Genomic DNA, 27,542 nt, shown 5'->3' on the forward strand with positions numbered 1-27,542 from the left:
CATTTTTGTGACAATGTACTTCCTCTGTCACGACCTTGTTTATTTGTCAAGTCTTGCAGTTCCTTCCTCTCGCGATTCAGCATCAAATTGGGAGCTAGCTACTCATGGAAAACATTGTTCTTACGAACTTGACACCCCTCTTAGTTAAGGAGTCTCAAGAAAACAATGCGACGTGATTGTAAAATATTTGTTGTAACAGTACAACTAATCAAGTTAAATTAGCTAGCGCTAGCTACGTACAGTAGCTAGCTAGACCACAAGCGAGCCTCTGGCATTTTTGAATCGTGTTGCATTTATATTGATAGGTAGCTAGCTATCTACCGCTACTGCCAGTTTCGTAATGGTGAGTTAATTTGTTTCTTTCGTGTGTATTTTAAGCTCGCGAACGGTTAGAATAAATTAATTTGGCATGTTAGCGAGATGTTATCCGTTGTTAAATAAGTTAACGTTACTAGCAAGACAAGTTAACGTTGTGAAATTAGCCAGTGCCAACCCTCATCTTGTCTTAGCTCTAATGCTTGCGAGTTCATGCTAGCTCAGTTAACGTTAGACGGCAAGATTTTGAAATATCTTGTAAGAATAGCTTTCTTGCCCAGACACTCTCGGTTTGTTCTAATTTAACTGTTAATGTAAGACTAAAGTTAACCTGCCTATCGTTTTCAGGTTAACGTGAATTAGCTCGTAGGGAAGCCATGATGCTTAAAACGTTTAGAAAACCATAGATAGCTATAACGTCCGTGTATATTTTAATAACCGAAGCTTTTGTTGCGATAGAAATTGTTGCTTGTTTATGATAGCTAACCACGTTATTTACGTTCGCTAGCTAACTTAACACTCAGATTGTTAATGTCAGGTGACGCTAATATGTGGTTATTTTTGGTGTCACTTGATGTGACGTACAGTAACTTATATTACTAACTAACAGTTGGCTGAGGTACATTGAATTGGCGTTATTGAATTGTCCAGCAAAGCAGCTAACCAGCTATCTTGAGCGTTAAATCTGTATTGATCTAATGTCAGTGACGTTGGCATGGAACGTCGTGTTAACTTGCCGTCTGACCTATTTTAACATCAATGCATGGTGACAATGTTCGTTTGAACTTTAACTATTCTGTGACCACACAGCAATGTTTGCTAGCCAAACGTTACTATCAATTAGCAACTGCCACGTACAGTGCAAAGCGTATTCAGTGAAGTTTGTTCAGGTTGCTTGGTATTGTAGGAGTCTGTCACATCAAATTTGCGACCACGGCAAAGGGTTTGAGACTAGTTGATCTTGTGCTAATTTATAAACTCCACGTCCACCTTTCATCTAGATTTTATTGCTGTTGATGACATTCATAATTATTTGTAAAATTTCATTTTAACCATAGTATCGTTTGTTACCCCTGTCGTCTGTAGGATTTTACCCTGAATATGAGCAACTGCTTACTGTGTAAGCTATCTGTATGTACCACGTACGTTGTTTATAGAGGCATGTGCATCCAAGGCTGTGGATGCATGTGGATGGTTTTACCTGATTGCAAAATATAGAGGCTATGACAATGTGCATGAATTGTGAGATCGTCTCTGGTTTATTATAGGATGAGGCATCTCCTGCGTCCCTGGCCGACCTGTGCCTGTCGCTGGTGAGCAGCAACCTAGACAGGTTCTGTGTGAAACGCGCTGACGGGTCCCTGTGTCTCCGTGAGTTCCTGGTCTTCCCACAGGAGCTGGCGGACCAGCTGCTGTGCAAGATGGCCATGGAGGGTGAGCGAGTAGTGGTTCAACGCAAGGACGCACATTCCTTGTTCTGTTTTGGAAAAATATTAAATTACACTAGGTTGTTTTTCAGGTGGTACAGTTGAGGGATTTTAGAAGGTGGAATGTTATACACAATGCAGGAGCGCTGAGATTAGTTTTTTTGTCATGTAATGAAGCCCAAACGTATTGTGCATTTACTGATATAAATGCCTCATATATTTTGTTTGTTTGTTTTGTATGTGTAACCTAGGTGAAAGGTTAAATCAATACATACTTGAACTAATGATAATAAAATATATCTGAACAAATTTCATTATATTGACTGCAAAGTTAATTCCGTCAGATAAATAGGATTAAAATTAATATTTCATTTTTATTAGTTCAACCTGGGCGGCACGGATGGTGCAGTGGGTAGCACTGCCGCCTCACAGCAAGGAGGTCTTGGGTTCGAATCCCCGTCGGCCAGGGCCTCTCTGTGTGGAGTTTGCATGTTCTCCCCGTGTCTGCGTGGGTTTCCTCCGGGTACTCCGGTTTCCTCCCACAGTCCAAAGACATGCAGGTTAGGCTGATTGGAGAGTCTAAATTGCCCATAGGTATGAGTGTGTGAGTGAATGGTGTGTGTGCCCTGTGATGGACTGGCGACCTGTCCAGGGTGTATTCCTGCCTTTCGCCCAATGTATGCTGGGATAGGCTCCAGCCCCCCTGCGACCCTGTTCAGGATAAGCGGGTTAAGATAATGGATGGATGGATGGATAGTTCAACCTGTAAGTTACCATGTTAAGATAGTTATCCTGTCACTTTAACAAAGTGCAATTGTCCCTGCCAATCAATCAGACGCGTGAATTCAAAAACTGACGAGATCTTTGGTAAAAAAAAAAAGGAAGACGCCATTGAAGTCGAACCAGTGAGCAACAAAAAGTTAAGACCTGAAACAAAACTGATTGTTGTAAACCTTTATTTTCCATTTTTGGAAGTGTTTCATGTTACCATTCCATCTATAGAGGTAGACCGTGTTTTATTTGAACTACGATATTGGTTGTTTGACTGAAGAATCGTTGAGTGGCCTAGAATTGCTGAAGCCGCGTTGCGCTCAACGAGAGAAGATGGCGAGCCTTTCCCAGTAGGAGAAGAACCACTGCTAGATGCCATCATCATCATTATCTCGACTACGAACAAATTTATTTTTCTTTTGAGATATATCGCGGTAAGGGTGGACTCATTCACTCAATACACGGATTGAGCAAAAGCAATACTTGACCCTTGATTTGAAAATAGGCCTGTTGAGAAAATTACAATAACTTGATGTTATTATATTAGATTGAAATTATATTTTGATTTAAATGAGAATTTGATTGAATTAAGATTCAGAACAAGATCTTTAGATCTTAAACTGAGTTAACTCTTGAAATAGAAACCAAATAGACTTAAAAGTGAAACTAATGCTAAGAGAATCATCTCATTCTATTCCTTAAATAGAATACATAGTTTACACTGGATAAATAATTTACACTGGATCCATTTGCATTTGGATGCAAATATTTTGAATATTCCTCAAATGTTGTATATGTAAAATGTTTAATGGTACCAATTTCTGACTCTTTCTACTTCTAAATCTTTCTAAACTTCTGTATAAACAAGCCGGCATTTAAACTTACCTGATGGTCTGTGGTGTTATTTTGCTGTTATTACCGTTTTAACTACTACTGCTCCCTACGAACCTAGAGACTGGTCCTAAATTACTCTAGCTTAATTACAGCTCGTAATAAGTGCTACATATGGTTAAGTTTAATCGTCCAAGTCTTTTTCATAATGTAAGTTAGCTAATAGCCCATGTCAAGACATTGTTCAGCCGCACAGAAGGGCCTTGCTGGTGGCGTGTGGTGCTTATAGGCTGCCGGCTGAGCTGAATCTCCTTCCAGGTCTCCTGAACGACAGCACCGTGGGCATATTCCGCAGCTGCCAGTATCTGCGTCTGCGTCGGGCCTGCATCCGCACCGCGCGCATCTCCGCCGAAGCCTTTCGCCGCGCCCTCTGCCCTCACCGCCTGCTGGAGCTCGACGCGGCCAGGGTCAACGCGGACCTGACCATCGCGGACATCCTCCGGGGGCTGGCGTCCAACAAGGAGTGCCAGGACAGCCTCCAGCGGCTGGTGCTGAACGGCCTGACCATGTCCCTGGAGGAGCCCAGCCGGCGCTGCTTCAGCTCCCTGCAGGGCCTGCGGGTCCTGAGCGTGGCCAACGTCGACTTCTACGACTCGGGGCTGGCCGACGTCTGCGCCCTGCCCCGGCTGGAGAGCCTGGACATCTCCAACACCTCGGTCACCAACCTGACGCCCCTGCTGGGCTGCCGGGCCCGCCTGCGCTACCTCACCATGCACCAGCTGAAGCGGCTGGAGATGACCACGGCCCAGCTCCTCCTGGTGCTCAGCCAGCTGGACGGCCTGCAGCACCTGGACATCTCCGACGACAAGCAGTTCACCTCCGACGTGGCCCGGCAGCTGCTGGAGCAGCCCGCCATCCTGCCCTCGCTGGTCTCGCTGGACGTGTCGGGGCGTAAACAGGTGACGGACGCGGTGGTCAAGGCCTTCGTGGAGCAGAGGCCTGGCATGACCTTCGTGGGGCTGCTCGCCACCGACGCGGGATTCTGTGACTTCCTGTCTGGAGAGGGCAGTTTAAAGGTGGGAAAGAAAAGCTTGTGTACTTGCAGTAATCATTTTTTCAGCTATGCAACATTGAAATATTGACAGTGTTGGACACGTGCCTGTGCCGCCTGCAGGTAACTGGGGAGGCAAACGAGACCCAGATCTGCGAGGCCCTGCGGAGGTACAGCGAACGGGAGTGTTTTGTTCGGGAGGCCCTGTTCCACCTCTTCAGCCTCACGCACGTGATGGAGAAGCCACGCCCAGATATCCTCAAGGTAAATTCTGGAAAAATAGTCCCACTATTTCTACAGCAATTTCCATGCGAATATTTCCATTTCAAATGAGTCTGTATGAAATGCTAAGCACCTGTCTGCTCCCCAGCTGGTGGTGATGGGAATGCAGAACCACCCGGTGACGCTGCACGTGCAGCTGGCAGCCAGCGCCTGCGTCTTCAACCTGACCAAGCAGGACCTGGCAGCGGGCATGCCCGTCCGCCTGCTGGGCTCCGTCACCCAGCTGCTGCTGGAGGCCATGAGGACCTTCCCCAACCACCAGCAGGTCTTTATCTGACACACTTTTCAGTGTTTTATTTAAGGTCCTGATATCCATAAGAAGTCGTGTCTGTGGCTTTAAGTACCGAAAGCAATCTATCCGGTTTTACATGTGCATTTACCCAGAACAGGCGGTTTTAGTGACTGTGTCTGTAAGGCTTGTTTATGTCAGTGAACCTCTGTGGGTGAACCTCTAGCTGAATGCCGTCTGTGCCGAGCACTTAGATTCATTCTGGCTACAAGGTGGGCCACGCTGAAGCAACCTAACATATCGCTATGATTTCATAACTTCACGGAAGTCGAAACGGCTTGTTTAAATTTTCTTCATACGGATTGTTTTTGGGGTCTGTGCATTTTGGTACTTTCATTATATAACACCTTCAACTCCTTTATAAACCACATAGCAAGGGAAATGTCATTTTAAGCAATATGGGACCTTTAATAGGAATCCACAAATTTGACTAGTGTTCGATTGCCACCAAAAGGAAATAGAAATGCACCTGACTGCACCCAAGCATTCAAATGTGTCCTCTTTCCCAGCACCTGCTATTCTCTTATGACTTCCATCCATTCTTCTTTTTCTGTCATCCCTTTGCCACTAAGAGCACAATGGTTAATTCCCTGGTGGTGATCTATATCTGTAATTAAAGGTCATCTGAGATTGTTTATCAGAAATGAGGAAGGCAGCAGACTGTGCTTTTCCTCTTGAGATTCCCTCAGGCACGCACAGGTACTTCTCTAATAATCACTTTGATTTCCTTTATTTCCAGCTGCAAAAGAACTGCCTGCTTTCCCTCTGCAGCGATCGCATTCTGCAAGAAGTTCCATTTAACAGGTTGGTCCTTTTTTTTAGTCCTCTCTGACTTGTTCAGTACATACCCTACCCCAGCCCTCCACCACTCTGTCTAATTTAATTCTGTGTGCTTTTGAGGAGAATTTGATAACCCATTGAATAGAGAACGATATTGTCTTCATGTGCACAAGTGCATAATCATCGCTGTGTTCTAGGTTTGAGGCCGCCAAGTTAGTAATGCAGTGGTTGTGTAATCATGAAGACCAGAACATGCAGAGGATGGCAGTGGCCATCATATCTATTCTGGCAGCAAAGGTGAGATTTGAGGCAGATCCAAATAACTTACAGGAATACATGTTATTAAAAGAGAAGTGTGTGGACAAGAGAAATGTTTCCCAGAATAAGGAAACTGGTGCGGACAATGTGAGTGGCCTTTGTTTGACGGTATCGTTTGTTGGCAGCTGTCCACAGAGCAGACGGCACAGCTGGGCGCAGAGCTGTTCATTGTGAAGGTAAGACAGAGGCCTTATGATCCCAGGTTACGATGGAGACGGGTCGGCGAGAAGAGCCTTTATCAGTGCCTGTCTCCGTCCGCAGCAACTCCTGCACATCGTGCGTCAGAAGACCACCCAGGCCACAGTGGACGCCACGCTCAAGTTCACACTGAGCGCGCTCTGGAACCTGACCGATGAGTCGCCCACCACATGCCGCCACTTCATAGAGAACCAGGGCCTGGAACTATTCATAAAAGTGCTGGAGGTACACAATACGGTCTCAGCAACCGATCACACATCATCCTGACACAGGACACATGCTGCACAGTGTTTTTCTTCTATTCTGTAGAGAAAACCCCCTTTCCGCCAGAACACAGGAATGGTGCAGTAAATCTGTCTGAATTCCCCGATGAGCTTCCCACAGGCGATGTGCTGATTATTCGCCAGTCAACGTGCTCATGTAAAACATTAAATATGATTTGAATTGTTATATATATTTGTATTGCAATGTTGGATTCATTTATCTAATAGGCTAATAATAATACAAATAATAATTGAAAAGAAAGAGGGATTTTTTTTAGCGGCCAAGATGGCCATCAAGATCTGTATTTACCGGCCAATTCTCATTGCCCAGTGACCGGTAAATGGCAGCTAAAGGAAACGGAGGCTGCACGTGTTCCGGCTCATTCTATTGTCTGCATTTTGGAAGGCGCTGTGTCACAGTCACATTTCTAACTTTCCTCCCCCTCTCTGCAGTCCTTCCCTTCCGAGTCGTCCATACAGCAGAAAGTCCTGGGGCTGCTGGTGAGTGCCCTGTATTTTTATGTGGCCTACACATGAGGCTTGGCAGGGGTCTTAGTGCTGTAAAGCTGTCTTGGCAGGTGGATGGGGTTTGGGTGTGTGTGTGGTTTTTATTCAGTTACACACACAACTAACCAAATAACTACCAACTAAACTGGTATTGAGCTGAACACAATATTGAACAGAGATATCTTGATAGCGGCTCTCTCCTCTCTCTTCCAAACCGGCTGCCTGGCAGCAGTGTGCTGATTGGGTGAGGCAGTACAAAGTGGGTGGGTGATAAGGGCATGATAGTCTTGTGAAACAGCAACAGGCTGAGATGCATTCTTACTCATTAGAGCCTCTTGAACAAATCTAATTTACTTATTTTATTAATGAGCATCAGTATATGCATAAAAAACCTGTCCATGCATTTAATTGGATCTGTGAGCAAGTATCTCTGTAGCAGGCTCAATCTACGTGTGTATCGGTATGCGTGACTTTGTATTTCCCTGACTATGTCAATTATGGCCAGGTTAATACAGTAGTTCTCTGAGTTTTGTGTTTGTAATGCCGTGAATCTGTGAGTAACAGTCAGTGTGCTGCATCTGCAAGTGTGCCAATATATTTATATCTTTTTAATGTTGTGTGTGAAAATGTAGACATTGGCTCTGTTCAATCAGTATTGTTGAGCAGAGAATATTATATTAACCAGGAAAAACAAGGTATATCCATATAGGTTTTGTAAGGATTTATTTCTGCAGACAGAGTCCAGCACTTACGCACAACGAGGTGGACAAGCCCATACTGAAGAGCCAGCTTATAATTGAAAAGTAGCAGCACAAGAGTGGTTCTTCTAATAACATGCACAATTTTACATTTGATTGGAAAATGGTGCATGCATGAGCATATAGTCAAATTTAAAAGCATACTATGCAGGATTTCTCGCTCCTGTGTTTACATATGTCTTCACCCAATTCTCAACCCCACCGCTTCATTGCAGATGACCTTGTGCCGTGATGGCAATGAGCTAAGAAACAAAAGTTAGTTGGCTAACTTTAGCGAAAACGTTAGCTAGTGGTGAAGCTAACTACAGCTGCTAACACAAGATTTCAGTCCGCTCTAACTGTTCTGCCCAATTCTGTAACATAAGCATGCATACTTACAAAAACATAAAGTTATTGTCTCTATCAGACATCTCAAGTCTTATGAAGGTCTGGGAGTCTGACCATGAGCTCCCTGCCAAGTATAGGACGTTCGCTGGTAGAATCCCCTGAAAATATGAGCAGTAACATTAGTACTGTGCACTGGGACCCCACTATCACGGCCAGCCAGCTGACATACAGAACTGAATTTTGTTCGCTTATAATGCTGCAGCAAATTACTGAAAGCTGGCCAGCCACTTGATTAATGTTAGCCACCAAGGGAATCTCTTGCAAACCTAGCTTACCACGGTAGCAGCTAATCATCTCCTCTTGCCTTCCCTCCTCTTTCTATTGAATCATGGATCATAGAGTTCAGTGTATTGGACACATACTTTTCAGATACAATATTTTTTAGAATGAGAAATACAAGTAGACAACCAAGGTGTTGAGCAAAAGCGAACACAGGTTACCAGTGTATCATAGTAATGACTGAGCATGTTTGTTTTCTAATATTTTCAAGGTGTAAATCCTGCATAGTATGCCTTTAACAAAGTAAATGGTTAGTGACGTCTAGCATATATCACCGAATAAGCACACATCAACCTCTAACCTTCAACATTACAAAAGTGGGGTGTATATCAGAAATTATCATTTAGTCTTCATCTATCATATGTTTTGAGAGGAGGATTAAAGGAAGGACTAAGCTCACCCACTTGTACTACTGGCAATGCATATGGGAGAGAAAAAAAGACATACACACATGCATAGTTATTTTTAACTATTTATTGTGCTTGGGAACTTTGGAGCCAAAGATATCCTCTACCCTAATTACTTTAGTTACTTTGTCTGTTATGTGATTTTTTTCCTGGCACCTTGCCCAGGGACTACAGTTGGAAATTTGTCAGCTGGCTTGAACTGTTGTATTCCCTGTTTCAACTAAACTAATAAACTAAACTAAACCCTTCTGTATGAAGCTAGCCCGTGTTCCACTATGACGCTAGCCTGCGTTCTAGTATGACGCTCGCCTGCGTTCCAGTATGACGCTAGCCTGTGTTTCAGTATGACGCTAGCCTGTGTTTCAGTATGACGCTAGCCTTTGTTTCAGTATGACGCTATCCTTTGTTTCAGTATGACGCTATCCTTTGTTTAAGTATGACGCTAGCCTTTGTTTCAGTATGACGCTAGCCTTTGTTTCAGTATGACGCTAGCCTTTGTTTCAGTATGACGCTAGCCTTTGTTTCAGTATGACGCTAGCCTTTGTTTCAGTATGACGCTAGCCTTTGTTTCAGTATGACGCTAGCCTTTGTTTCAAAATGAAGCTGGCCAGTTCTACAGTATAAAGCTAGCCAGTTCTTCAGTATGAAGCTAGCCAGTTCTTCAGTCTGAATCTAGCCAGTTCTTCAGTATGAAGCTGACCTGTCCATCAGTATGAAGCTGACCTGTCCTTCAGTATGAAGCAAGACAGTTCTTCATTATGAAGCTGACCTGTCCTTCAGTATGAAGCTGGACAGTTCTTCAATATGAAGCTAGACAGTTCTTCAGTATGAAGCTAGCCTGTCCTTCAGTATGAAGCTGACCTGTCCTTCAGTATGAAGCTGACCTGTCCTTCAGTATGAAGCTGACCTGTCCTTCAGTATGGAGCTGACCTGTCCTTCAGTATGAAGCTAGACTGTCCTTCAGTATGAAGCTAGACTGTCCTTCAGTATGAAGCTGCCCAGTTCTTCAGTATGAAGCTGACCTGTCCTACAGCATTTGCGAGAGCAGCCTCTGCCCTGTGCCTCAGAACAACATTGCGGAGGTGGGGGAGCTGCACTCGGAGCTGATGGTGCAGGGCTTCCTGGACCACATCCGCAGCCTGCTGCACAGCCCCGAGGTGGAGGTCAGCTACTTTGCGGCGGGAATCCTGGCCCACCTGACCTCCAGGGGCGAGGCAGTTTGGACACTCGGCCTGCCCCTCCGCTCCACACTGCTGGAGCAGCTGGTACGCCCGTCTCTGTGTCCGTCTCCGTCTCCGTCTCTGTCTCTGTCTGTGCAGCCGTGCGTGTCGCAGTGGTGTGGCCAATAACTCACCGGCTCTGGCTCTGTGTCTTGCAGCATTCTGCCATCCAGGACTGGCCTCCTCCGGAGTGCGAGATGGTGGCGTACAGGTCAGTGTCTGAATGCGTTACAGTCAGCGGCTTCTGCAGTGACGTGACCACTATAGCGCAGGGTCATTTGTAGAATTTATTGGCAAGGAGAGGAAAACCAATGTCCATAATATTACAAAATGTGCAGTAATAGTGCTGTACATCCATAGATCACCAAGGTTCACAACCCACAACCCACTTAATTAACATTTTTCTGGTGAACTATTTTAAATTAATTGTCAAATTCTCAAATATGGAAATAAATAAATTGTCTTGTAACTGATTTATTGCAACACAATTTAGGGACCCCTGGTGGATGATATATAATAAATTAACCATATACAGCAACAATATTGAGTATATTGTTAAGCAGTACGGCAGGAGAGCCAGTGCTGTTTCATGAATATAGTCATGGTTACTGGGGCATTGTTTCACCTGGTGCCAGCAACCCCCTGGAACTGTCATTGTATTCACAAACCAGCACGGCCCCATGCGCCATATTGCTTTTATAAAATAGTTAAACATATAGACAATGTTACTTCTTTTGTAACATTATTTGTAAGTAACCGTTTGTGCGCAGATTGATACTGCTTACAAACATGCTGTTTGAATAGCTGTGACTAACTATTTATAATCACTGTCATCATCAGCATCCTGGATCCAAACTAACTGTTTTTATGTATATATAAAATATATTTTATATCATAAAATGTAGAAAACAATATTGACTACCCTATTTAAATCTCATTGATTAAAGAGGGATCCAGCAGACACACTAACATGTTTAAAATGATATTTGAATAATAGCCTTCCTCATCTGTGAAGGATGACCTTTTTTATTATTATGGTGCTCAGCTGTTGCATTCAGTCATATAGAGCACATTTAGAGGTGCTTTAGCACCTCTGCCGCATGGCTGGTTTTATCATATAAATATGCAGCTTCATTAGACAGAAAAGACTGTTAAGCAGTTCATATTGTCTGTGATGTGAAACTTATGTAGCATGCACATGACTACCTTTCATTGATTTAGCTTTTGATGACATTGTGATTGATGGCCTGGGGAAAGGTGAGGTGTTGATGATCTCCCTCTCTCAGGTCCTTCAGACCCTTCTTCCCCCTGCTGGAGTGCTTCCAGACCCCTGGCGTGCAGCTGTGGGCTGCCTGGGCCATGCAGCACGTGTGCAGCAAGAACGGTGAGTGTGAGAGCGGCAAGGATCTGCTCAATCCCGGTGTACTGGGACCAGGCTTTAAAGCAGCCTGTTGAGATCCCAGACTAGCGGGGAAAGAGGGTGGATGTTCACGTGACAGTGAGGCTTGCTCATCAGACCCCCTCGTCGCACCTGCACCTCCCGGTCACGACTGCTGTCTGTTCTGGCCCCACGGTGGTGGAATGACCTTCCTGTGGAGGTCAGAACAGCGGAGACTCTGACCACCTCCAAGCGCAGACAGAAGACGCACCTTTTCAGGTTGCACCTTTCCCCTCCCCTCCCCTCCCCACCTCCCTGGGATTTCTAATTAGCCAATTGTGTGGCAGCAGTGCAGTGCATATAATCATGTAGATACGGGTCAGTTAATGTTCACATCAACCATCAGAATGGGGGGGGAAAAATGTGACTTTGACCATGGAATGATTGTTGGTGGCAGACAGGGTGGTTTCAGTATCTCAGAAACAGTGACAGTAATGCAAATAACCACACATTACAACAGAAGAGCATCTCTGAACACACAACACATAACTCTCAGTCGATAGGCTACAGCTGTGGAAGAAAAAAGAAAAAAAATAGAAGTGATAAATACCTAATAAAGTGCTCGCTGAGTGTATATTGTATGTTGTATGCTGTAATTGTCGCGCTTATGTAACATTCTTAGAGTTATAGTTGCCCAAACTGTATCTACAAGGATTTATCTATGTGATCACTCCAGCACTGTACTTGCCTCTGGGGTTTTCAGCGCACTTGTCCCTGGTTATTTGCACTTTATTGTATGTCGCTCTTGATAAGAGTGTCTGCCAAATAACTAATGTAATGTAATGTAATGTAATGCCTTACTTGCCCCCTGGCCCTATATGTATATTGTATATTGTATGTTGTACGCTGTAATTACCGCACTTATGTATAATGATTTTACTGTTCTTAGTGTTATAGTTGCCAAAACTGTATCTACAAGGGTTCAAGTTCTTATCTATGTGATCACACCAGCACTTGGAACTGTACTTTCAGTGCACTTGTCCCTGGTTATTTGCACTTTATTGATAAGAGCGTCTGCCAAATAACTGTAATGTAATGTAATGCCATGCCCCCCCGGCCCTCAGCACCCAGGTACTGCAGCATGCTGCTGGACGAGGGGGGCCTGCAGCAGCTGGAGGCGGTGAGGTCGCACCCCGACACCCACGCTGACGTCAGAAAGCTGGCCAAGAGCATCCTGGACAGCCTGGAGCGTCACAGAGCCCGCACCGGGCAGCCCCCGCCCCCGCCCCGCGCCGGCCAGCCCCCGCCCCCGCCCCCGCCCTCCCCCAGCGGGCAGCGCCCCCCTGACACACAGACGGGTGGGTCAGAGGAGCGAGTGTGCCAGGGTTCAGCCGCATGCTCATACAGCAGCAGAGGGGAAAGTCCACATCTGTGTTGAACTTCGTAGGTGGATAATTGAAACTGATCAATAAAAGGGACAAGCCTTTGTCTGCTGCTCTTTGGACCTTTAGTGTTCATGCTGGTTGGTGTGTACAGGTTCTCAATCCAGGCACTGGGTGGTGCTGTGACCTGCTGCTGATGGGCGTCTCTCTTCTTTTTCCACTGCAGAGAAAGACACCCCGTGATGGTGCGGCAGCGGACGGCACTGAAAGATGGGCGTGCGTGTGAGGAGGGCCGGGGGTGGAGGGTGCGGGTTGAAGAACGACCTGCACTCTGCTACTCCGAGTCCCTCCGCCAACCTTTCGTGGTACCCTGAACCCCCACAAGGGGGCAACAGAATGGGAGAAACTAATTCTTTGCACACACTGAATGTTATTTATTTTCTTCCATTGAATTGAAGATGGATATTAGTATTACAACTCAAATATATTATTATTTTGTGATGATAAGGAAATGCATTTATGGTGAGTTGGCAAGAAACGCTGGCTGTATTGCAGGTAAACAGTGCATATGCTAATATGTAAATGTGTTTGATTTGTGTGGCCCTCAGTGAAGATGCTGACAGAGCCGGTACTTGCGGAGTTGTACTGGGCTGATGGGTGTGCATGAACGCGTGTGCTTGAGAGCATGCCTGTGTGTCTGAATGCATCCTTTGTGTTTTTCCTAAATGTCAATTCGCCCAGAGAAATTGTCTACAAGATGAATATTGTAACATACGGACACAAATGGCAATAAATATTAGTCAAAATATAGATTGAGGTACAAAGGGGACATATAAATACAAATTCTTTTTTAAAAAGAAATGTATATAACTTAAGTTGTTGGTAGTGCTTCCCGTGTTTGGTGCTACAGTAGGTTGTGCTTTTTTGTACAGTACTTGTGTCAGTACTCCCAACAGCATGACCAATATGAAACTGAAGTATATATATTTTTATATATTTACTGCTGCAGACAAATTCAAGTAGTTTTCTTGATTTGTTGTGTTGTTTAAAACCAACACAACTCGAGCAGTATAATATTTGAGTTCTTTATAGAATGAAAAAACCAAACAAGGAAGTAGAGTAACAGTCCACCAGCATCTTAACGTTCTCCTAATCTGCGCCAGTGGAACAGTATGAAGTCATGGCGTGCTGTGACTGTAGCTGAAAGCTAAGCACTGAAATGTGCTCAGTTTAACTGCAGCCAGGATGAATTCTGCATCGCCACTGTGTCATTCTCGCATTTCATAATTGCTGCCAGCACCACTTTAATTTTTAATCAGGGAAGCTGTGGCCCCTTACAGGTCTGATATTGCACAGTGTGTAATCCCTCCTCCATTTCGACAGCCCTATCAATTGGAGGGTTTAAATTAAATGGAAAATTCTGACCATGAGTCACCAATACACATAGCCCTAGTTGCATTTCATATAAATGTGTAGCCTTTGGAATTCAGTCGAATACAACAATATTTTTTTGGAACACAATACTTGTTTCCACAAACATTTACAGATATAAGGGGGGGGAAAGACTTCTTAATAATGACATGTCTGGAGTCAGTTTTGAACTACAGTGTAAAACCCTTCAGCCACTCAGTGGAAGAAACATTGTGGTTTGTTTGGTGAAACGAGAGAAGCAGGATTTGATTTTAGAAATGACATTCCATCTTAAACTAGTTACAGCCAAAAGGACACATTCAAAGCGCGAAACCGCGTCGTCGTTAAGAGGCGGGAACACAAAATTTACTGTCATTTCCATAAGGCATGATATTGAAGGGGATCATAAGCTGTAGTGATGTGTACTAGTCGTCTGACGCCATTCGTACCGACTCGAGGTAAAGCGGGTACTCCCCCAACAGGTGGCGTGTGACATTGCAGCAGCTCCACTGATCTCTTTCTGTGCAACCGAAGCTAAACAGGTTTTCAGAGTGCTGTGAAATCTTACATTCATTTTCATCCATAAATAAGCTTTCAACTACAGCATGGTACTTTGGGAATGTTTTCTCTTTCTGAGAAATATGGGTTTCAGAATCAGTTAAGCTTTTTGAAATGTGCATCTTATTAGTGGACAGTTTTTTGCCCAACACACTTTTTGAACATTGGGAATGTTGTGCCTGGGGGTAGTCCAGAGGCAACTCCCATCAAGGGGTACTACATTTTGCTGCTGAGCTATGTTTTATGCAAAAAGATGTTTCTGAAATAAAGAATGTATACACACCCATTCATCTTTTAGAATCTTTATTGCGTTTGCAATGTGCGCATCTACCTTTGATTGTAGATCACCATTTGATCACGCCTTTTGCTAGTACCTCATTACACACATTCACATTGCATACCTTGTAATGTAATTTGCGACACAGTATATTCAAGCCATTGAGGATTTGGTTCTATGTACCTACAATTATGGCCTGTAGCATGTTGTTTAAGGTAAATGACTGGGACCCGCAAGGTCGATGGTTCTAATCCCGTCATAGCCACAATAAGATCCGCACAGCCGTTGGGCCCTTGAGCAAGGCCCTTAATCCTGCATTGCTCCAGGGGAGGATTGTCTCCTGCTTAGTCTAATCAACTGTGCGTCGCTCTGGATAAGAGCGTCTGCCAAATGCCAATAATAATGTAATTTACCTATTTAGAAATTCTGATTGTAAGTGCTTACGGATCACCACTGCGCAATGAGTCCAATACTACTGAAAGGCATAAAGCAAAGCAAATTAGATAAATCTGCTTTTTATGAGCCATGCCACATCCATTACACACACACACACACACACACACACATTCTCTGACCATTCAAAGCCTTTTCAAGAGCCATGCCACATCCATTACACACACGTTCTCTGGCCATTTAAAGTTCCGTCTCAAAGAACTGTAACATTCATTTCCAATATTAATAGGTGTGTCCAGTGCTTGACATCCCAGTCACTCCCCTATGTATTGTGGCGGTCTCTTCTCAATAAAAGCTGCCATCCCCTCCTGCCTGTCTCGCGTTGGGATCACCTGGGAGAGGAACAGGTTTGAGTTACTGTCTCTTTAACCTGCGTGTGACTTCTGTTAATATGATATGCTTGAGCAGTAACAATATCAGCACTGCGCCAGGTGAGTGGAACATGACCAGCTGCAAACTCATCACCTCCACCGTACCCTGAGACCATCTGTCACGTACCCTGGCATAACACATCCCCTCGATGGCCATTCCAGAAGCAATGTCCACCTGGGACGCCCAGAGAGGGAGGGAGGGAGGGAGAAGAGATTGCAAAATGTAACGGGAGATTAATATCAATATAGCAATGGTCATAATACATACAGTATAAGACTATTATTATTGTTATCATTATTATTATATTACAATGAAATGAAATCTCAAACCTCAATGCCTCTGTTCATCGCCTCCTTAGCCATCCGCACTGCAATCGGCGCCTGAGTAGATGAGAGTAGACAGAGGAGGTAAAGGTAAGAATGAATTCCTCCTGCACTCTCCTTCCTGCAATCTCCATTACAGCATTCTCTGACTGTGGCCTGGAACAGATGGAACTATTCCCCTGCATGCCTGCTCACATAATCCAGAGAGGCAGCTATCTGACAACGCCGAATCATGAGAACAAGTCTGCATCGGTGTTGACATGCTTTCTGCTCCATGCCCCTGCTCTGCAGTGCTGTCAGTCACGCCAGTCAAGCATGTTTGTGCAGAGCTGAGTGAAATGTTCAGAGACAGCAGTCAGTGGAGGCAGACAGACAGACAGACCGACAGCGCAGCTGACCTGGGGTAGAATCTCTCTCGCTAGGCCCAAGGCTTCTCTGTAAGCAGCGTCACCCTCAGAGTTCTGCTCCACCGCTCTGTTGACCAGGCCCAGCTGCAAGGCCCGCTCACCGCCCAGCCTCTGCCCAGTGAAGATCATCTCTTTGGCTGCTGCAAAGCCCACTGCCCGTGGGAGCCGCTGACTGCCCCCTGGAGGTCAGACACGGTGATGCATGTGTGAGAGACTGCAGCCTGGGTGCAATAAAAGCGTCAACGCTCATCAGTGATGTAGATTAGAGAGACATCAGGGACCACATCAGACCACATTCCACTGGACCTTTCAGTTCAGCTTCAAAGGTAAACTACCATCCATGGAGGTTTCAGGGGTTTATGCATTTTACATAGTTCAGACATAAATGATTCATCAAACTAGTTGAAAGTTCTTCAATAAAACACAAATGTTCTCACATCCACTTCTTCTGCAGGGTTCTGTGGCATTTATCTTTCAGAATGGAAAGGTTATGCAAAAAAGGATGTTGAAATACCATACTGAGTTGTAACACAATGGTCATCTTATTACATGCAATTAGTCTGGTATCACAAGAGATTGTTTTTAAATACCAAGCCTGATTACAGTTTGTTTTATCACCAATTAAATAAACTGGCCTTTCACTTTGAAGACCTGCATCCTCCCTAGGCCTTAGAATCATCACCGATTACAACTGCCTGTTCTGTATAAGCACAAGGCACCACCACAAACATCTTGAGGTAGTCAGCCATATTGTACACAGTATAGCCTGGTCACACAGGCTCACTGCCTCCTACAAGTTCCTTCCCCCCTCCTCACCTGCCCCTGGCAGCAGTCCCCGTGTCGTCTCAATCAGACCCATCTGCGCACTGAAAGCTGAAAACAGTGCAGAGGACAGTTGAAGGTTTCCACAGCGATATTTCACTGGCAACATCAATTCAGGCTGACGGATGTCCCACCAAGGCAATTTATCCAAATAAATAAATTCCATGCATCTGCCTCGCTCCTAAATCAGCAGATGTCCTCACGAGCTCTCCGTCATTCGCATGCGTTTCTCTGGCCGTCATGAGGCACACACTCACCGGCAGTGCGAAGGTCACAGGCCAGTGCCAGCTCCAGACCCCCTCCCAGAGCAAAGCCATCCACTGCAGCGATGGTGGGCATGGGCAACACAGCTGGAACCAAAGGACCGTGAGAAAGATCAGACACCAAGACACAAATGATAGCTGCGCAACTACAGAAATCTTAGCTGTTAGTTGTGTCTTGGTGTCTGATCTTTCTCATCGTCCTAGATACGATATGTGGACCAAAATGTTGATGTAAACATTGCATTGTGGCATAATATTACATTATTAGATTGCAGACAATTTTGCAACGTCCCTCAATTTACTTTGGAACATTTCAGAACCATATCTTCTCAATGCATGGAAAGTCTACCATGAACTTGAACAAGACATAAGACATGAAAATAAAAAATGGTTATGGTCTGCAAAAGCACAGAAGAGCAAGCAGGACGAGCCCCCCTGTCCACAGCATGGCTAACAGACCCCCTACCAATCGCAGTCATGAGTGAACGTAGTCCGTGTACAAAGAGTTCGCCTTCAGCATTGGTCATCTGGGCACGTTCCTTCAAATCAGCACCTAGGTAATGTAGAGGTCAGACACATTTTCAGTCTGAACAGCTCACATTCTAAACCAAGAAATCAATGTCTCTAATCAAACTCTGAGGAGATCTTTAGCAGATAAGGCTTGAAAGTGATGGATAGATTATATGCTCTGGCGGAGGCTGGAAGCGCACACTGACCTGCACAGAAAACCCCTGGCACTTTGCTGCGGAACACCACCACCCGCACTGTGGAGTCATGGTGAAGAGTGGAGACCAGTTCCTGCATCTACGGTACGAGTAGAGGGGAGTTTTATTCAGCCGTTCCCCCAGCAGCACACACTGGAGTTCAGGCACAGGCCCTTACCTGATGCACAAACACCTTGCCAAGGGAGTTGCGTGCACGCTGGCGACACATCACCACTTCCGCTATTCCTGGACAAAGAGAAGGGTGGGATATAGTATATAGTACATATGAAATGTTCACTCACGTTGATTGGTTTCAGAATTTATAACTTTAAAAACCATTAGAGCTCTATTCCATGGTGCTTCACTGGCAAATAGATTACTGTTTAGTGACTTCATTGTTAACAACAAAACTGTTTTTGACAGGGACAAATATGAGATTAATGTAGTGCTGGCTAGGGCGGATTTTAAAAAACTTCCCTGTCCAGTGCAGTGAACGATAATGTAAATTCGCTCCAGAATGTGCACAGCACATCTAGTTTACACAAGATAAATGAACTGTGGACAGGACCAGTAGTCCTATAAATAATTAAACATTATAACAAAGATCCCTACTGAAGTCTCACCAAGATTTGTCAGATGGGTTCTTGCATAAAAAAACCCCACAGGCTCTCACCTAAAATGTATGTATTATACATTTAAGTGAATCAGCAGACACGCTGTATAATTAATATACAGTATGTGACCTTGATTGACTTCATTTTCTGCCTCATGCATGTAATTCATGAAAAAAAGTAAAATAAAATTGGCTCCAGTGAATCATCTTACTTCAGTGGTTTACACCTACTAATTCCCACCTATGATTTTTGCATCTGAAATTCTGTGTGCTGCTCCTCAGAGGACAAGAGATATGCCCCTACAGCTTGTACTGTGTGAAACTGTAGCCACATCAGCAAGAGATTCATCCAACTATTCGGCTTTAGTTCAGGTTAAAATCACAGTACTAATACTATGCAGTACTAGGATGATCTTATACACTCAAAGTGAGCACTTTATTACATATCTATTAGACTTAATTATTAGTCTTATTAAGTCTTCTGCTGCTTCAGCCTATCCACTTAGAGGTTTGACGTGTTGTGTGTTCAGAGATGCTCTTCTGCATACCAATGTTGTAATGCGTGGTTATTTGCGTTACTGTCACCTTCCTGTCAGCTTCGACCAGTCTGAGCCTTCTCCTCTGACCTCTCTCATTAACAGCGCTTTTCTGCCACCAGATGTTTTTAGTTTTTCACACCATTCTGAGTTAACTCTAGAGACTGTTGTGCTTGAAAATCCCAGGAGATCAGCAGTTATAGAAATACTCAAACCAGCCTGTCTGGCACCAACAATCAAAATAACTGAGATCACACATTTTTCCCCATTCAGATGGTTGATATGAACATTAACTGAAGTGCCCGACCCGTATCTGTATGATTTTATGCATTGCACTGCTGCCACATGACTAGCTGATTAGATAATCGCATGAATAAGTAGGTTTACAGTTGTTGTTAATCAAGTGCTATGTGAGTGCATGTGGAAATTAAATGGAACATTGGTAATTACAGAAATACCCATCAAAATGTTCCCATTTCCGACACCACACACTTATAAATAAGTCATTATAAGGAATACCTGGCACTCTCTTACACATCACATTTCATTGTTTGATGTGAGAAAATGATCTGTTCATAAAATTTGTAAAATTATTAATGAAGGTATTTCAAATATGGGTTACATTGCACATATTTATAATGCAGTATATCCTGTAAATCCAAGTCTTCTGTTTGACAACCACATTGTCTCTAATGTTATTAGAAACTACAAAATTCACGCAGATTAAGTGCTGTTTTTATGATCCCGGAGGTAAGAGGACCAGCCCACTAATAAAACCCAATTATATACAGAAGTGTCATTTATTATAACATAGCTCCAATAAATCCAGTGTAAAATATGCCTTAAATGTCCTTCGTTTTGAAGGAGACCTATAAAACACTCAATGTCATTCTGACGTCAAGGTACAAAATCACAACTGTAGATCCAGTATGTGTAGAGTTAACACATGAACATCTACCTGTGTCTCCTCCCTCCAGTTTATTTAGCTCCACTTCTGTTGCTTCAGCAGACAGCTCGGAGTGCAGCCTGCGACTGTGAGTACATAATGGGGTCCGTTGTCTTTCGGCCTTCGGTCTCAGAACCATACCGGCCGCTGAAAACTCTGTGGTCGGAACACAAAAATGTCTCCGCACTCGCAAGCACTGCGAGACCACAACCCTCCTTAGAAAAGTCATTATGAATTTTGTTGTGAACGATTAAATACAGATTCAAGGAATATAGTGCACAGCTTCCAGAACAAGGAAGTACCAAGACACGTACAAGCTTGTCAATGGAGTTTTAGTGAGAGGATGTACCGCCCTCAAAGGAGGGGCAAAACCGCGAAATAGATCTGTGATCTGCTGCTTTAGTTACACCTCGGACTAATCGAAGCGTATCTCACCTAGGTTACTTTGTGTACCAAACGTCAATAAACGTCAGTAAACTACAAAATCGTGACAAACTGACTAAAGCGGTTTATAAATTGTACAGCAACTTAGACGTTTGCACTTGTAAAGGAAAGTGAAACGTTTGAAAAGTTTTTGAAAAGTGAAATTACATTAACCTTTTATATTCAAACCAGATCTATTATAGCTAATAATACAGCCTGTCATGTCCCTAATAGACAGTGGTGGCGTCTATGGAGTAGGCTATGGTAGATAATCCCATATGACGAATCAAATTTCTGTAATATCTGGAATAGCTAACTCCAGCGGAAAACTTGCTTAACTTAAATCACAGGACTTCAGAACTTCCCATAAACGTTTTTGGTAAGACTTTGTCTGAAGACTAGAGAACAAGTAGCCTATATATGTCTCACATGGATTAAGCCAATAGGATACCCTTTACTATGAATATTTTATTAATTCCTTATAAAACATTAATTCATATATTCATATTATAGAAATCATTAAAATGTTCCACTGGGAAGAAAGCGGTCCAAGTGCTTGGGCTGGAATATTTAAAACTGTATCATGATGGGATACAAAGGTAATTTACAGTGACACATGAATAGTTGATAGGGTGTATGTGCATATTTGTAAATCATGGCAAGATCTCATTACATGGCATTATAGGCATCCCTGATCACTCCCTACTCCCCAGCTAGACCACTCCGGTCTGCCAGCTCTGGTTGCCTTACGGTTCCCTCTCTACGGGCACCTGGCGGTCGAGCTGCACGTTCACGCCTGTTTTCCGTTCTGGTTCCTCAGTGGTGGAATGACTTGCCTACCACTGTCAGGACAGCAGAATCCCTCCCCCTATTTCGACGCAGACTCAAAACACACCTCTTCAAACTCTACCTTAGTCCTCCCTCCTGATTTACCCCGCCCCCCGCTTCTGATACCCCTATCCCTGTCTAACCCCCCCCCCCCCCCCCCAAAAAAAAAAAAAAAAAATTGCACTTATGATGACGACTAGATGTTTAGAACAGCAGTCCAGGTGTATTTTCCTAGTTCTGGATGTGATGCTTTGACTTGTGGTAGAACCTATGCACTTGTAAGTCGCTTTGGATTAAAAGCGTCTGCCAAATGACTAAAATGTAAAATGTAAATGTAAATTTGGCAGAAGCTCTTATCCAATCTTATCTTATCACATTAAGTTGGCATTCTAACATGGAGGGATAGGTGGAGATAAAAATGGAGTGTATTGCTTAGCAGGTCAATGGGTTGTGAAGGGGAAAGGTTACAGAGTCAGGAGAGAATGATCAGTAACACAGTTACAGAAGATCAGAAGTGTGCATCAGTGTGTCTGGGCATCTTTGGCGGTCCTTGAAAATATCTCGCGCACCGACAGTTCCCTCTCACAGAGGGGGCGACCACAGTGTCTGATGTAGCGGGCTTTCCGGGCTTCAGCCAGAGCCTGGGAGAAGGTTGGCATGGTGTGAACCGTCCTCAGGCGGCCGTCTGGAGACAGAATCTCAGTCGCAGTAGGTTGAGAAGGACAATACATCTCTCCTTCCCATTGTAGCTTCCCCCTCTCCCTATCTGTCTCCTCATCCTCCCCTTGTACAGTTTGCGCTTTGAGATCCGGCAAGCTGATCAGTGCCCCAGAGCCCTCCGCTCTGGGCTCTCCTCCACCCATGAATTCTCGAACCCGAGCATGCAGGCCAGCCGAGGAGCCAACCACACCCACAGATTTCGACTTCTGAGACCTTTGAAAGGGAAGCGATACAGAGGATTTTGTACGACCCATCCATGACAGCAGTTCTTTGAAGATAACATTTCTGTTGCTTTTTTCTTGAAACAAAATTAATAAATGACTGTGACTGTGACATTACATTACATTACATTTTTGGCAGACGCTCTTATCCAGAGCGACGTACAACAAAGTGCATACCCATAACCAGGGATAAGTTTGCTGAAAGAAGTACAATTTCAGAGACTTAGTAGAATATAATCACTTGAATGCAATGTAATGTAACTTGGATAATGTAGTATATAACCCACAGCATACTACAGGCATCCCACAGCCCCAACAAAGTGAAAAAGACCTCATAACTAGCAATGTAACTAGGAGTTAATATTTAACCCACAGAGAAGGAAGCAGGGAGAGAGAGGTAGGGAGAGAGAGGCAGAGAGAGAGAGAGTGAGAGAGAGAGAGAGCGAGAGCGTGAGAGAGAGAGAGGGAGAGGGAGAGAGTGAGAGAGAGGCAGAGAGAGAGAGAGAGAGAGTGCAGCCACACTTTTGCATTGAGCCCCCTCTTGCCCGAGAAGATGATTGCGCATGGTCTTTCTCAGTGCTGTATTGCTCTGCAGTGTTAAGTGCCTCGTTATCTGGCCCCTGGATTAGCATAATTAAGACCAGTTGAGCTGCTAAGAATACCCCTTCCAATCAGCCAAGAGCTGATGGGTGCTGATGAAGTCAAGGCAGTAGCATTTGAATGGGGATGGGGGGGTGGGGGGGGGGGGGTGGACCAGCTGGAGTAAGAATGAGGTTGGCTGGTGCACAAATGGTGGGTACTGTTATGGGTGCAGAAGCATTTCTTTGACTCTGTCCAGTTATCTGATTACTTCATACAGTGAGGAGATTAACCAGGGAAATCCCCAATCACCAACATCCTTTTAAGAAACCACTCATGCTTCACACTCAACACACAATTATACAATTACGCAGACAGAGAGTGATCTGCACAGTCAACCATTAAGCACATGCACACCACAAAAAATATACATGTCTCAAATAGTAAATCTAGATTCATGTCCAGTGAAGGCATCCATTTGCAAATAGAAATCATGGGTTATTGCATGCAAAGGAGCCCACAGTTGAACTGTCATGTTCAAAACATACTGTAGATGCTGGTACAGAGATACTATGTAAGGTAAACTCTGTTAATCAGGCACCACAGCAGAAATGGGGCAACAATTCAAAACAGACACTGGCACAGAAATAGAGACGCAGACAAAAATGTACTGTGTACTATAGAAACAGACTTGCGGCCTGCAAAAAAAAGACATTGCAGTGGATTTTTCCTGCAAAACAGAGCTTATCCACAATAACCACTGGAGACATATTTGCTAGAAAGTGCGTGTCTAGTTTCATGTTGCTATGAGCACATTCTTTTTTTTCTATTTAGCATTGATTTCTTTATTGACAACCATGGTGATTGTGACTAAGCTGCTCACACCTACCACAGTAGAGGCAGCATAAATGATCTCATGCTACAGACTGTTGTGCGTTGGACTGCCTGTGATGAAGGTCTGTGCAGAGCCATTATAGAGGTGAACTCGCAGCGTCGTGTCCTCCACCCACCTGTGTTTCTCAGGCCCTCTGCCAGCTTGTGGAATTCTGGGTAGGGGGGTCCTCCGGTAGGACTGGGTCGGGCGGTTTAACTCTTGGTCCCTTGGTCTTGACCCCAGGGTTTGGATAGTTTTCCTCCAGGGGTTACCTCGATTTACATAGACAAGGTTTGCCATGCCTACCTTTCCAGATGCAGAAATACAGTACTGTGCAGAAGTCTTAGGCACCCTAGACTTTATTATATATATGTTAATTTTTTTGTGTGTGTTAGTATTAAAGAACACATTTGAGATTTCCAAATATTCATTTAGCAAAAGATTTAATTTTACAGAGACATTTTTGTATTTCATTTTAAAAAGTTACGTAATACTCTAAGCAATTTACTACTTTTTACATAGTGATGCAGTTTTAACGCCGAAGGGTGGTCACAAAAGATATTGATTTGATTCAGTTTTTAACTATTCTGCCAAATTACTAAAATGTATAGTCTGTTTATTTAGGACCTTTCATTGAATTATTTTTGATCTGTACAGAATGTTATGCAGGTGCCTAAGACTTTTGCACACTAGAGATGCACATATACAGTACATAGATGTCATTAGACATACTGCTGCTCAACTATACATATGCAGACACATGCCCACACACACACACACACAGACACACACACACACAAGCTCATGCACTGACACACACACACACACACACACACACACAGTTACACACACACAAGCCCACTCACTCACACTCACACACACACACACACTGTCAGTCTTACTTGCCCTGATGGCTCCCAGGTCGCGGTGTATTCTCCACTGCTCTCTGGTCAGGTTTTTCAGCTGGTAGAGCCGTGCCTCCTCCAGCTGCTGTAGCCCTCCTGCCAGCCTCGCCTGTGCCCTCTTCTCCTCTCGCCTCTGTGCCTCATTCCACACCCCGGTATCTGCCCGTCGCATGTCTGCTCAGATATGTAGACTGTGCGTGCGTGTGTTTGATGGTATTAATAACAGAAAGAACCACTAGACCCTCACACTTCAGACCTCCCCCGCTCTGTCTGTGTCTCCCTGGCAGGAACAGTGGATCCTCACACATCTCAGTTAATGATTTCTGTCTGCCCCGCATGGTCTCCCAACTGTGTTGTGGTCAGTTGCTAGGCCAGGCGTGCATAACATGGGCTAATCCCGTTTCAGGATTTTATGCTCTTAATTATTGAAATGGCTCAGTCATATCTTGATGTGAAATTAGTTTAAGAATGTGCTACCTCCATAGAATGCAAGTGTATCCTTTTATTGTGTTCAAGTACAAGAGTGAAGCAGCATAGTTTATAGAGCTGTCGGAAAACTAAAACTAAGGTAATTGGTTGGAACAAAATCCAGCATGCAGACTGCCCTCCAAGAACTGGAGCTGTGTAACCCTGCACTAGGCTAATGTCTACTCCTATGTCTTTCATTCAGATTGTCTCTAAGTGGTTGCCCAAGGTGGTGAGTCAGCCTGGACTTTGACTGCTGTGCACTGTGTCTTGGTGTATCTGGGGACCTCCGTGAGGCTTGTGTTTTCATTATAGTCAGAGGAGAATTTAGCGGGATGGCAGTTCTGCTCACGCTATGAGCCTCCATTGGTCACTGTCTTATTCAGAGGCTGATATGTCCAGTGCTGTGACAAAGCCCATCTATCTACACCCACGCATCAACTTGTTAAAATCCCTCAGTGCAGTAGGGCATCACATGCTATCAAAGCACAGGCGGAGCCACTGGCTACTGCTTCTTTCCCAAAGAGCTCTTTATTCTGCAGTCCTGCTATGCTTTTCAGTGAGTCATTTCTACTGGAATTCAATTGCCTCTTTTTGCCCCCACTTAAGGTCACAAACTGTCGTAAAAGTAACCTCAGCTGAACGGTAATACAGTTGCTAAATCATACATACACAAAAATACATTCAATTAGCAAAACTGATATATACTTTTTATTTGCTTTTTAAATTATTTTTTTAATTATTATGTCCTTTTTCATATTGTGCCAATAGCATGCAAAATTTTCAACATCTTAACAAGACACATTTATGTTTGCAATGACCTGTACTGACAAGCAATTTAAAATGAAGCACAAGTGTGGTCCCACTGGCTATTAAAAAATTATCATTTTAATTGGTGGTAATTGCGTGTTCTTTCTATTACTAAATGATTATCAAATTTTCTGGAAAGTGTCCAACATTCAATACTGATAGCACATTATGACTGACACCCACGCTTCAATCTTGACTTAAACCATAGACTGTTGTGAATACAATTAGAGTACCACTTCAATGTGCTTGAAAGTCATACAGAAAAAAATGAAATGGTACTTCTCAGATTATATCATACTGTGCTGGCTGTTACCCTATTTATGTAATCATTTTGAATTCAGCGACTATTTATCCTTGTTGAAATTATGCAGATACAGGCATTTATATGCAAGTGGGATTTCTAGGAATCCTGAACTAATAGAAAACATGATATTTAATTTCATGCCCCGATTAAATCAAAACTTACCTTGCAGTTTATCAATTGTGTTAAAGGTTCCGTTTTCTAAAAGTCAATGCTGGAATTCAGACTGGATACAAAGTTGCCAGGCTTCAATTGTTGGAATGACAAGGACTTTTCAGCCGGTTTTGTTGTGTTGATGTATAAAGAAGCAGTCTCTCCGGTGGATTGGGAATGGGGTCGATGCTCTTTCCTTTAAGATTACTTAATCTGGGTTTGTTTTTGATCACTATCATCTTTACATGGCTCCTTCTGGGAAAGTGTACGAGAGATTTTCTAAATTCTGTCATGTGAGCAATCTGCTTTTCGGCCCATCACCCAGTGCCCCACTAAGTTGCTATTGGTTACAAGAGCTCAGAACAAAGCTATGTAACAAATGGCACTGAGTCGCCATAGCGACTGGACAGGGCTGTCTTGGGTCAGTCAATGCAATGGGAGGGGACATGTGACATTCACACGCTGGCAGGCTGAAGTTAGCGAATGTATTGTTCTGTTTGGCCTTTGTAGTGTGCAAGTATAGGTGGTTCCTCAAATGATCGCTGTTGTATCTGTAGAATATCAAGATTCGTTTCGTGAATTAATGTCATTCCAAGAATTCGGCATTTTTATCCTTGAAACGTTACTCTTTTTTCTGTATTCAACATTGAGTTAATTAGATATTATAACAAAAGGCTCAATCGTACAGTGAAAATGAGCTTTAATCTTAACAATCAATGTGTGGTGGACTTTGTTT

At 43.9% G+C, this 27,542-nt stretch overlaps 3 protein-coding genes across 3 annotated transcripts; 1 reads left to right on the plus strand and 2 right to left on the minus strand.

Moving 5' to 3' along the window:
- Positions 1-8: 8 nt before the first annotated feature.
- On the plus strand, positions 9-15,097 carry zyg11 (zyg-11 family member, cell cycle regulator). The gene is made up of 15 exons (XM_061238242.1): positions 9-343; positions 1,584-1,749; positions 3,663-4,420; positions 4,519-4,659; positions 4,766-4,942; positions 5,706-5,770; positions 5,944-6,043; positions 6,190-6,240; positions 6,326-6,487; positions 6,979-7,026; positions 9,931-10,128; positions 10,242-10,294; positions 11,370-11,467; positions 12,586-12,904; positions 13,070-15,097. Exons 1-14 carry the CDS (start codon positions 341-343, stop codon positions 12,897-12,899), a joined length of 2,334 nt encoding a protein of 777 aa, XP_061094226.1. The 5' UTR covers positions 9-340; the 3' UTR covers positions 12,900-12,904; positions 13,070-15,097.
- On the minus strand, positions 15,098-20,947 carry echdc2 (enoyl CoA hydratase domain containing 2). Its single transcript, XM_061238245.1, has 10 exons — positions 20,540-20,947; positions 18,611-18,678; positions 18,445-18,532; positions 18,195-18,281; positions 17,723-17,815; positions 17,460-17,516; positions 16,635-16,822; positions 16,243-16,293; positions 16,040-16,087; positions 15,098-15,873 (listed from the first exon to the last, which is right to left on the minus strand). The coding sequence occupies exons 1-10, from the start codon at positions 20,754-20,756 to the stop codon at positions 15,796-15,798; spliced, it is 975 nt and encodes a 324-aa protein (XP_061094229.1). The 5' UTR covers positions 20,757-20,947; the 3' UTR covers positions 15,098-15,795.
- Positions 20,948-21,967: 1,020 nt separating this feature from the next.
- On the minus strand, positions 21,968-27,121 carry LOC133125787 (uncharacterized). Its single transcript, XM_061237376.1, has 4 exons — positions 26,819-27,121; positions 25,075-25,268; positions 24,309-24,444; positions 21,968-22,711 (listed from the first exon to the last, which is right to left on the minus strand). The coding sequence occupies exons 2-4, from the start codon at positions 25,247-25,249 to the stop codon at positions 22,300-22,302; spliced, it is 723 nt and encodes a 240-aa protein (XP_061093360.1). The 5' UTR covers positions 25,250-25,268; positions 26,819-27,121; the 3' UTR covers positions 21,968-22,299.
- Between the last annotated feature and the right edge of the window lie 421 nt (positions 27,122-27,542).

This window comes from Conger conger, chromosome 4 (genome assembly GCF_963514075.1).
Source record: "Conger conger chromosome 4, fConCon1.1, whole genome shotgun sequence".
NCBI classification, from domain to species: domain Eukaryota; kingdom Metazoa; phylum Chordata; class Actinopteri; order Anguilliformes; family Congridae; genus Conger; species Conger conger.

Excerpts from the sequence above, each read along its gene's own strand:
- zyg11 (XM_061238242.1), top strand. Across the intron at positions 4,943-5,705 it reads CCTTCCCCAACCACCAGCAG|CTGCAAAAGAACTGCCTGCT; the intron begins GTCTTTATCTGA and ends CTTTATTTCCAG. Across the intron at positions 10,295-11,369 it reads TGCGAGATGGTGGCGTACAG|GTCCTTCAGACCCTTCTTCC; the intron begins GTCAGTGTCTGA and ends TCCCTCTCTCAG.
- echdc2 (XM_061238245.1), bottom strand. The coding sequence starts at position 20,756 with ATGACTTTTCTAAGGAGGGTTGTGGTCTCGCAGTGCTTGCGAGTGCGG. Across the intron at positions 18,679-20,539 it reads ACTGGAGGGAGGAGACACAG|GAATAGCGGAAGTGGTGATG; the intron begins GTAGATGTTCAT and ends CTCTTTGTCCAG. Across the intron at positions 18,533-18,610 it reads GCAAGGTGTTTGTGCATCAG|ATGCAGGAACTGGTCTCCAC; the intron begins GTAAGGGCCTGT and ends CTCGTACCGTAG.
- LOC133125787 (XM_061237376.1), bottom strand. The coding sequence starts at position 25,249 with ATGCGACGGGCAGATACCGGGGTGTGGAATGAGGCACAGAGGCGAGAG. Across the intron at positions 24,445-25,074 it reads CCTGGGAGCCATCAGGGCAA|GTAACCCCTGGAGGAAAACT; the intron begins GTAAGACTGACA and ends ATGTAAATCGAG. Across the intron at positions 22,712-24,308 it reads AGAGGGCCTGAGAAACACAG|GTCTCAGAAGTCGAAATCTG; the intron begins GTGGGTGGAGGA and ends TCCCTTTCAAAG.